Source organism: Saccostrea echinata, unplaced genomic scaffold (assembly GCF_033153115.1).
Source record: "Saccostrea echinata isolate AGI-Se365-2 ecotype Australia unplaced genomic scaffold, CSIRO_AGI_Sech_v1 ptg000009l, whole genome shotgun sequence".
Classification (NCBI taxonomy): domain Eukaryota; kingdom Metazoa; phylum Mollusca; class Bivalvia; order Ostreida; family Ostreidae; genus Saccostrea; species Saccostrea echinata.
This window is the reverse complement of record NW_026889758.1, coordinates 47,767,830-47,779,286: the sequence shown is the minus strand read 5'-3', so window position 1 is coordinate 47,779,286 and position 11,457 is coordinate 47,767,830. Positions and strand designations below refer to the sequence as shown.

Below are 11,457 nucleotides of genomic sequence, written 5' to 3'. Positions count from 1 at the left end.
TGCAATATAGGTTAAAGGTAGAACTGGATGTTGTGCAGGAATGGTATAAGTTGAAGTGAAACTTGATGAATTTCCCTTCTGAGCTGGTTCTGTAATACAGGCTTTTACATTCACATTAGTACTTGTTGATGCTAAAGTTACTGTGTTCACTTTTCCTTTACTTTTAGCCATTGCTGAAGACCCATATTTTCTTGCCTGCACAGGAGAAGTCTTTTTCACTTTCGGCATTTTGTCATATTCAGTATCACAAGCTTTTGGTCTACCACGTCCTCTTTTTTCACCAACAGATTTTACTTGTGAATTTTGTGGAAATATAGGAAGTTTATTAAAAGCTTCTGTAGAGTTCCCTGACATAGGAATAGGAAGAAGACTTTCTTGTACCTTCCAACTTTTTCCTTTTTTCTGCAACTCAGCAAAACTAAGGAAAGTGGCAACAGTAACAACATCCCCTTGACTGTTAGAAAATTTAGGCAAAATAAGGGGCTTTTTAGATGGGTGACTAGATCCTGAGTTATTAGCAACACTTACAGAGGATGATTTAGAAGGATGCACTGGGTTTGGCATCAAACAACTAGGGGAATTGCCCTGTGAAGCTTTTGTTGTGGACTTGATTGTTTCATGTTCGTTTCTTAGAGTTATTGTTTCATCTTCAGTTCTTAAACAGGGTTGAGAAGTAGCCTGTATGTCTTCCGAAGACACATCCTTATCCTCCTCTTTATCAGAGCATTCATATTCAACACACACTGTGACTGTTTGATCATCATCTTCTTGTTTTGAATAAATTTTAATATTATTCAATAGTTCTTCATTTTCATTATCAGGACTAAAAGGTTCTGAGATTTCCACAGGTTCAAGTTTAACACTGACTGGAATTGCTTGGATTTGAGTATCTGAGCAGAGAGATGGATTTTCTTCAATTATTTCGGTTTCCACCTTTACCTCATTGATTGAACTTGTAATTTGGGGTGAAGCAGAGAGGTCTGAGTTTGTGTCTTTTTGTTCAGTTGGCCGTTCTACACTTGAAAATGAACTTTCTTGGTTACATGAATAATTGAATAAACCGCTGTCAAGATAAAACCTAAAACCCTGAAATCCAAGCTGTTTTAATGCACCATCAAGTCCGACTGGAATTGAATTTATTTCTTCGCCATATATGAAATCTACGATTGTTGACAGTACATCCCCACTGACGTTTGGCAATTCTATTTTTGACGTCTTATTCTCACATCCTTTATATTTAGTTGACAGAAGAGTTCGGCAATCTTCAAACGCTGCAACCCACACACAACTATGAACACGCTGTTTAATACCGTCGCTAGAAAACACCTCCAAGTCGCACAAAACATTGTTCTTGCGCATCATACGCAATTTCTCTATAATATGGCATTTAATGTCCAGTTTCATCTCCGTATGTCGTCTGTAATAAAACAAGTTGTCATCTCTCATCTACTTTCTTCGACTAACCGACTTCCTTCGTTGTTATTGGCCAATGAGCTTCCTTCTTTTCTGAAAATTTTCCAATCAGTGCAAAGAGAGTAATTGTCCGGAGCCAATGAAAATCGTCGTTGCAAAATACGCATGACGAAATTTCCGGTAGATTGTAAACATTAAACAATGGCGTCGGAGTTGGAAAACGATATAACAAGTACAACCGGAGAACAAATATTTCTTTGCATATTGATTGTATTCACATTTGTGATAGTTCTCAAAAGGTAGTAAAGATCAACTTTAGTGAAATGACAAACGTTCTATGGAAACGCTAGCTATTGCATGAGGTTTTTTTTTGCCCAAGTGGTTTCTGATACGGATGCACGATGTTTCGGGACCTGACTAATACGGTGTCGGGTGGTTACGTTCCGATTCCGTGTTCGACCCGCGTGGTTACGACCCAAGTGGTTTCGACCTACTCTAATATATATCCCTATATGTGAATACCTGAGTACAGGGGTATACACTGTGCGGTAAATAAATGGATATTCGGTAGCTGTATATGGTATGGCTTCAGAGATGTGCGTGTCAATAGGTAGTTGTTTCCGTATGTGTAGTCAACATGCAGTTAGAAGGTTTCCTAATATTTTTTGTACTATCGCGGAGCATGGATGTTGAATTTGTTTAGTAATGAATTATATTTGAACAGTTTCCCATAAAAATTAATCAAATACTTCTTCAAATGTACCGTGATCACATATGCACTATCTAAACATTAATGTAGATTTCTCCAAATTATGATACACAAATATACGTGGTCGATACAAAAAAAATGTAGACGAAAAAATAAAATGTAAAACTGTTGAAAGTGTTAATTAATTTCGTTCCGAAGCAATTAATTGCTTTGGAACGAAACCACTCGGGTCGAACATGGATTCGTGTCGAAACCACGCGGGTTGAACAAGTAATCGGAACGTAACCACCCGCATTCACTAATACGACGTTTCGGGACTACTGACAAGATGGTTCGGGACTTGGGTAAAGACGGTTCGGGACTTGGGTTAATTTTTTCGGGATTTCATCAAATTATTGTATTATGGTGATATAGTATGTTTTTATATGTACACATAGCACGTAATATAAAATTATTTCAAGCTAAATCCGTATTGTAATTTATTTATACATGTATATAATTAAGTTGTATACATGTATATTATTGTCATGAAAATATACTTCAATGTTTTATTCACAAAAGACGAAGAAGATTAAAACTTTGCTATATGTATTTTTTTAGGGGGGGGGGGGGGGGGCGAATTTGAATAATAAATTAGAAAAGATTTCTCACGTTGATGAAATTTATTTAAAATGATAATTGATTTTTATTCAAATGATCTCCAGCTACCATTATGTTCTTGTAAAATGGTTTCCTATTGATAACTCTAGTTCTCTTTGAGGTTTTGCAATAAGATTTTATACCATTAGTCAATATGACATTAAAAAGACTCATATTGAATTTGAGGTCAAAAGGACAAAGCCCAAGGTCAGAAAATTTATATATTGCAGACATAGTTATCAGATGATAACGTAAGTCCTCTATAAGCTTTTACAATGAAAATAAAGTTCATGAATTTCTTTAATCTGAAAAAGACCATTATTGACTTTAAGGGCAAAAGATTAAAGGTCAAAGTTGACCATTTTTCTCTGTCTGCAAATTTTTTTCAGTTCTTCCACCCTCTTCTTTTTTTTAATGAAGGGACGCAATTTCTCTAAATTTGCCAGTTAATTTTTTGAAAGTTGGGCTTGTCAGCTAATCAATTCTGTTCCATAATTATTATTAAACAAGATGTGTTTGTGAAACACTGATGCCCCCGTATGGCAGCTTATGGTGAAGGTTAAAGTTTCTCAAATGCAAGTCAAAATCCAGGCCAAAAGATAAAAAATGTTAAATTTGAAAGCCCTAGCTGCAACTGTTCAAAAGTTATGGCCAAGGTTAAAGTTTTTTTAAAAATAAGTAAAACATCAAGGTCAAGGTCAAAGTTGTTGGTATCCAAAGAAAGGTCTTGTCACAAGGATTACATCTGTGAAGTGTGAAAGCCCTAGCACCAACCATTCAAAAGTTATGGCCAAGGTTAAAGTTTTTCAAAAGTAGGTCAAACTCCTATTTCAAGGTCAAAGGGTCAAAGTGGTTGGTATCCAAAGGAAGGTCTTGTCACAAGGATTATATATGTGAAGTTTGAAAGCCCTAGCATCAACCATTCAAAAGTTATGGCTAAGGTTAAAGTTTTTCAAAAGTAGGTCAAACTCCTAGGTCAAGGTCAAAAGGTCAAAGTGGTTGGTATTCAAAGGAAGGTCTTGTCACAATTATTACATATGTGAAGTATGAAAGCACTAGCTCTAACCGTTCAAAAGTTATAGCCAAGGTTAAAGTTTTTCAAAAGTAGGTCAAACTCCTAGGTCAAGGTCAAAGGGTCAAAGAGGTTGATATCCAGAGGAAGGTCTTGTCACAAGGAATACACATGTGAAGTTTGAAACCCCAAGCACCAACTGTTCAAAAGTTATGGCCAAGGTTAAAGTTTTTCAAAAGTAGGTCAAACTCTAAGGTCAAGATCAAAAGGTCAAAGTTGTTGGTATCCAAAAGGAAGGCCTTGTCACAAAGAATACACATGTGAAGTTTGAAACCCCAAGCACCAACTGTTCAGAAGTTATGGCCAAGGTTAAAGTGTCATAAAATTTTGCAAAAGTGGGTCAAACTCCAAGGTCAAAAGGTCAAATATGATGGTACCCAAAGAAAGGTCTTGTCACAAGGAATACACATGTGAAATATGAAAGTCATAGCTCCAACCAATCAAAAGTTATGGGCAAGGTTAAAGTTGACAACAGACAGACAGACAAACAGACAGACAGGACAAAAACAATATACCCCCGGGATCTTTCGATCCTGGGGCATAAAAACAAAAAAATACAAAAATTATATAAATAAGAATGTAAAAAGTAAGGTAATGTTAATTATGCTTGTAAGAAAAATATGTAGATTTGTTTATTATAAGAAGTAATGAAAATAAAAATTTCATGTAAAAATATCACAATATTGTCAATGATAATTTTTAGGAAAATTGTTAAGCATTTTTTTTGGCGATACTCATCCTTAATCCTTCGTATTCGTCTCAACAAATTATCCAGAAAGTTATATTTTCATAAGTTTATTAATAAGTTCAGTATAAATAGATAACTTTATAAAATGGATATCTGAAATAGCAACAGGTTACCAGAGGTCAGCCATATATCTCAACGAGATTTTACCAGCTGTCAATCATTAACCTCTTTAATTGGCTACTTTGCTTTTATTACTCATTGTATAATTTTAAAACTTTACAAATTATACACCCATATATAGTAAAATGTTTATTTATGTATTAATTTTTTTTATGAAATAAACAATAAAGAGTAATTTTAAGACCGCCATCTATTTTAGCAAAGAAAACTGTCAGTTGCTAATCTTTGTTATTTTTATCTCTGGGTAAGTAAAGAATTTAAGATGCACCCAGAATTATTTTTTTACTGAGAAAAAACTGAATCTGGTTACTTTGATATCTATTTAAGGTTGAATTGGGAAGAAATCTTCCTACAAAACATAAATGCAGTTCATCATGTGAAATCAACACAAGAAGTTTCCATGAGAGAAGTTTTTAATCCATTCCATATTTCTTTGTCAAATGAAAACAGGAGTAGCATATCAGGTAATACTTTGCCTTGTAAGGTTTTATTAACATGTTTTTATTATTAATGCAGGACTTTGTGAAATTTCTTGGAATTAATATTCCATCAGATTTTATCATCATTTTCACACTATATCCCCCCTTTTGTAGATGGGTTAAATCTTCAGTTGTCATTACTAAAACCTGGTTTTGTAAGCCTCTTTTGGGAAGCAGAAATAGATGAATTTTACAAGGAACTCCAGCACCCATGGGAGGTTCTTTATAACAGAATTCAAAAAGAACTCTTTCTTGGTGACAAGAAAGTTGATGTCTCACATTATTCACAGAGGTACATGTGCTGCTCAGGAATAAAAAAAAAGTATTTTCATTGATGTATTTCTTTGTAACTTTCTGTAGACACTAAGTTTGAAGAACTAAGTATCTAAAGGGTTACTGTTGGTCACATAACTTTCACAAGATTGTTTTTGTTGTTTTTGTTGTTTTTTGTTTTGTTTTTGTAACTATAAGTGAAACAAAATATTTAAATATTCTGGTTATCACTCTATATAGTCTTTAAAAGTAGAATTGTACACTAGTATACACCTATTTACTGGCTATGAGGACAATAGCAAGTTTATTGTTCCCCAAGACAGCAACTATTTCCCGAGGTGCAGCCAAGGGAAATAGTTGCTGTCGAGGGGGACGATAAACTTGCTATTGTCCGAATAGTCAGTAAATAGGTGTTTTATTATACCGAAGCAGTCTTTATTTGTGTTGCATCACAATCTGGATAACCAGAAGAGTTCCGAGATAAAAAGCGAGGGAAACAGAATGCTGCTGGTGAATAGTTTAATGACTATTTCACCATGGGCAAATAGCACAAAAACTATTCCATGGTAGGGGCTGTTTGGAGAAAATAGCATGTTTATTCGTCATATTTTTATATAGAAAAAATTCACAGAGGTATAATAAAATGAAATATTCGCTAGCAGACAGTCTCGCTTACTTAAGTGAAAATAAAGTTCTCATGAATAAAAAGCAATTTACAGTACTATTTCTAGTGTCTTTATGTGTTTTAACATATGCCAGTTGGTTACCAGTGCTTGTCTTTATTTATCAGGTCCCAGAAATGTGAGAACTTGGAATGGCACACAGAAATACCAGACAGAATCAAACAGCATGGTAAAGCCCCTCCTAGAAGCACCTATCCAGTTGTTGTAGCTTGTACTCTAGAGGAGCCTGTGGCAGGGGAGTTACAGATAGTAAGTAAGGGTTTGTTATAAATGATGTACTATCATATAGCAACCTTGTGAGATTATGACACTACTGTGAATTAATACATGTACATCTTTTTAGCTAATTATGTGTAGTAAATACCATTTTGATAGGTTGAAGTTATATTTTACATCAAATATAAACAGATTTATATATGAGAAAGCTAGAAGTGTAATATACTTGTACCAGCTAGAAAGGTAGAAAGAAGATGGGCGTGTTTGGCGTGTGATCTGCAGGAATAAGGCGTACGAAACATTTATAGTTTAAATGTCTACGATTTGGTCGGCTGACCACAGCTGGGCACACTTTACAAAGTTACGCACATGGGAAAAATGTTACATTTTACATGTTTGAAATACTTTGTCGAATTTGATATATCAGTCCGCTTATCTTAATAAATACTACATGTAAAATTTAGTTACGCTTCACATAAACAATAAACACCTATAGGGTATAGTTAAATGCAACTGGTGCAACAGAACCAGAATTTATCTATTTGAAAATAAATTAGTACATAAAATTAAACTGACAAAAGAATTGATTGTTTGTACTAAAAAAATATTAACGATCCATGCAAGGATCAAACCAAAAATATTTCTTTATTAGTGCACTGGACGGGTAACGCATACTACTGAGCTATCACCGCTCCACAAACTTTGTGGTTTTTAAAGTGACAATGAAGCACCGCATTTACACATTGGAATTTTTTTTGGAAAAAGTACATTTTTTATTGTCTCTGGGTCTTCTCTCCATTTTTTTTACAAATGTTTGTTAGTTTCTTTGAATTAAAATGCACACAAATAACGTTTCAAAATCATGGAGAGATGACCCAGAGATAGCAAATTTTTAGGAAAACGTGTTTCAAAATGTAACATTTTGTACCAAATGATCCATCTAGCCAATTTTCAAGTTCTTTTTTAGGAAATCAAAATACAATATCAAGAAAATATTTCCCTTTCCTATTTCACAGGAACCCGATATATCAAAAGAATGCTAAAATTTCGTGTGACAGATCAATGAAATTTTCACTTTTCAAGTGCGCCCAGATTCCTGCCGAACGCCAATCAAAAGCGCCCTCGTTCTTTGATAAAACCTCTGTAAACTGTTTTGGTTTACAGGTATTCTTAATCAACTAGCTATGTACTATTATAAACTCGATTATCTGTCATCAGACTAGATTTTTATGACTGAATTATATGAAAATCCCAACTGTAACCTATACAGTCAAAGGAGCCTAAGCAAAGACACTGCAGCCTCTTCATCATTCCAATAAGTACCTGTCTTGGGACTTTAATTTGATGTCTTATTGAAAGACCTGTATGCTGAATCTTTATTCATTTAAGTCTGTGATGGTTGAAAAGTCAGTTTGGGTAAAAAGATCAATGTTTGCTCAACCTCTGATCTAGTGCTTTCAAAATGGAAAATTGAGCATTAATTTACTGAAATGGTTAGTTGTATTAAAAGGCTAAAAGCATAAAGTTACTGAAATGGTTACCGGTAGTTGTATTAAAAGTTGAATCATATTTAGTCAAAGGAATGGCATCAGATAAAACACAGATGATTTGAGTCTTATTTAAAAGAATGATGTTCATTGTGTATGGGCAAATCTCAAATGAACAATGAAAATGGGGAATACTGAAAATGGGGTGAAATATGTAGTGTTGAATCCATCTTTTCATCTGTTTCAATTTAGTTAAAGTCACAAGATTACCGGTAGCATGCTGTGATGGAAATAGACGTTTTGTAGACATGCAAGTTGGAAGAACAAAAATGAAGGGGAAATTTGATTTTGGCTTATTTTCAAAATGTTTACTAGAGTTAAGACCCTTTGGTCTTAGCTTCAATATTCTATGCCATGGATCTAGCTTTAAAGAAGAATAAAGGGATATCCAACAAGCAAACAGAATTTAAAAAAAAAAAAAAATGAAAAGATCAACTTTAGATAAAATTCACCTGAATTATGTCCTTTGGAGGCATGTAATCAGTGTTTTCCCTAAGAATCGGTTACCGGCCAAATTGACGGCTTCAATTGATTAAAATGCTGCTTAGAATTCAAACATTCAAAAAATAATTGTCGTAAGGTCCACAGGGATTTTTTTCATTAACCTCAACCCCTAGCCTGTTACAATTGATCTCTAACCTTTTACTTTGAAATAAAGGGAAAACACTGTGTAATAGAAAGAGCATTCATGTTTCATGGACACTTATATACTCACTGTCTTATCTTAATCATTTTAGGTCATTATGCTGTCTGTCTTGCACATTAAAGACCCACAAGTTCAGCTAGATTCTCAAGTTTTACACCAGTTTCTGATCACCAATGATAACAAAATTACTACTCTCAATGTAAGTTCCTGTATAAAGTCATTTATAACTAACATTGTAAACTGAATAAACTTGATAATTTCATGTTTTTAGCTCACCTGAGCCGAAGGCTCAAGTGAGCTTTTCTGATCACATTTTGTCTGTAGTCCGTCTGTCTAGCTGTCTGTCCATCTGTAAACTTTTCACATTTTCAACTTCTCCTCCATAACCACTAGGCCAATTTCAACCAAACTTGCCACAAAATATCCTCAGGTTAAGGGGATTCAAGTTTGTTCAAATGAAGGGCCACGCCTTGTTCCAAGGGGAGATAATCATGAATTCATGAAAAATTAATGGCATCATTAAAAAATCTTCTTCTCAAGAACCACTGTGCTTGAAAATATGAAACTTATGTGGAAGCATCCTCAGGTAGTGTAGATTCAAGTTTGTACAAATCATGGTCCCCAGGGGTCGGATGGGGCCACAATTGGCGATCAAAGTTTTACATAGGAAAACATATTAAAAATCTTTTAAAATCTATTTTTCAAAAAAAGCAAAGCCATAATTGGTCATATTTATATGGAAGCATTCTTAGATTGTGTAGATTCAAATTTGTTCAAATCATGACCCCCAGGGATAGGTTTGGGCCACAATGGGTGATCAAAGTTTTGCATAGGAATACATAGGAAAAATCTTAAAAAATCTTCTTCTCAAGAACAGCAAAGCCATGATTGGTCATATTTAAATAGAAGCATCCTCAGGTAATGTAGATTCAAATTTGTTCAATTCATGACCCCCCAGGAGAATAGAGGGGACATAACAGAGGATCATAGTTATACAAAGGATATATCAATAAAAATGTTCTTCTTAAAGAGCTGCAAAGCCATTATTTGTCATATTAATTCAAAAGCATCCCTATGAAGTATAGATTCAAGTTAGTTCAAATCAACCCCCACCCCCGAACCACTTTTATATTTAAACTTTTCAACCTTTCAAAACTGAACTGATTTCTGCTTTTTCCTAGCCATAGTGCTCAGGTGAGTGATGTGGCCCCTGGGCCTCTTGTTATTAATTTTTTTTTTTATTTCACATAGTTTATCATTTATTTCAAATATATTGTTTTACAGGATTTATACAATGATTACTCAGTAGGCACACTGCAGTGAAATGATTTAATTTCTGGGAGCCATTTTTGTTGGTTGTTCTAATTTGGCTTCTGATCACAGACCTTTAGATTGCTTTCAACTGAATGACAAACTGGGAATGCTCGTGTATATTTTTTTAAATATACCCCTAGTTTGTCAGTTGGAGTAAAGTGATCTAAAGGGCTGTGCTGATCATAAATGTCTTTCATGTATAAATATGTTTGATCATGATTGGATATTATAGTCATTATTTCCATGCCACCTCATGGAACAAATTTAAAAAAATATGTACTTGTAATCAAAAATAGTCTGATGATCAAAAGATGTTATAATGGGTTTCAAATCTAAAAAAAATAGTTTCTGTAAAGATCTAGTATGGGGAAAAAAATGGCACTCTTATAGTGGGTATTTTTTTGCTCAAATTGTGTTCTATTTTAAAACATGGCAAAAGTACATAACCTTTAAATATAATGTAATATTAGGATATACTTCAACCATTCAAAGGCATGACAGTCACTGCATATTATGAATAAAAAGAAGCATATTTTGTCAATGAGAATTTCTAATCATTTTATAATTTTTTTTTTTTTGTAGCCTTTCTTTGTATCCACTGAAAACTCCAGTACAGAGACAGAAACAAGAAGTTATTACAGTGATTCTGAATTTCAACAGTGCACTGGGGTTAATAGTGAAGGAAGACTGAGCAGCCATATTGTTTTTGACACTTGCTGTGTGTGTCAGGACGTAGAAATGACCATTGTTCTCCTTCCTTGTCGGCATGGATGTGTGTGTAGTGAATGTGTAAATAAATTAGACAAGTGCCCTGTGTGTAGGGATATTTTCACTTCCTATTTTAGAGTAAAAGACTCCAATCAGCAAGCATCAATATCTGGTCAGAGAAACATAGAACATACAGTAAATCCTCCTGCTGTTTTAGGCGACATTTGGTGGGAAAGGTTAAACAACAGGCTAAACAGTTTCTGTGGGTTCAACTGATATTTTTTGTTTTCAGTAAAATGCAGTTAAGTTGTAACATTTTCTCTTTTTCTTCTTGATGAGTATCAAAATGGTCTTAAAATTTTGAACAGGAGGTCTAAGGGCCTTGACAGTCACTCAAGTATAACACAACACTGTAAAGGATCCATAGAAGTATAACTAAAATGAAATAAACTGATAGATGAAGTTATGTTTCCCAAGAGAAAGAGGATGATCAGGAATCAAGAAAATAATTACTTAAGTGCTCAGTAACAAATCTTTAAGTATATCTATCTACTTGCCTGTACTTGCCCCCATTTGTCACTATCACTATGCAAACTAAACTATTATTGGACCCATCTCATTTCCTTTCACAATGGCTACTCTTGGTCTTTGAAGAACATTTAATACATACAAATATAAGGTATTTTTGTGTCATTTTTATTTATCTTTTATTTAAAAGTCTATGTGACCATTAAAATAATGACAGTCCTTTTTGTATTATATATTAATAAAAAATCTTGTATAATTCTCTTATTTAATTGACCTTTCAATGACATTTACAGTATTTTTAAAATCATCATAGGTGAATAGCAAAGGGAAATAACTTCTCTCAAAAGAATACAAATCAACAG

At 33.9% G+C, this 11,457-nt stretch overlaps 1 protein-coding gene across 1 annotated transcript; it reads left to right on the top strand.

Annotated features, from left to right (window-relative positions):
* The first annotated feature begins 1,614 nt into the window (after nucleotides 1-1,614).
* LOC133182819 (cell growth regulator with RING finger domain protein 1-like) lies at nucleotides 1,615-10,880 on the top strand. The gene is made up of 6 exons (XM_061317663.1): nucleotides 1,615-1,712; nucleotides 5,029-5,165; nucleotides 5,295-5,472; nucleotides 6,244-6,385; nucleotides 8,637-8,744; nucleotides 10,442-10,880. Exons 1-6 carry the CDS (start codon nucleotides 1,615-1,617, stop codon nucleotides 10,841-10,843), a joined length of 1,065 nt encoding a protein of 354 aa, XP_061173647.1. The 3' UTR covers nucleotides 10,844-10,880.
* Nucleotides 10,881-11,457: the final 577 nt, after the last annotated feature.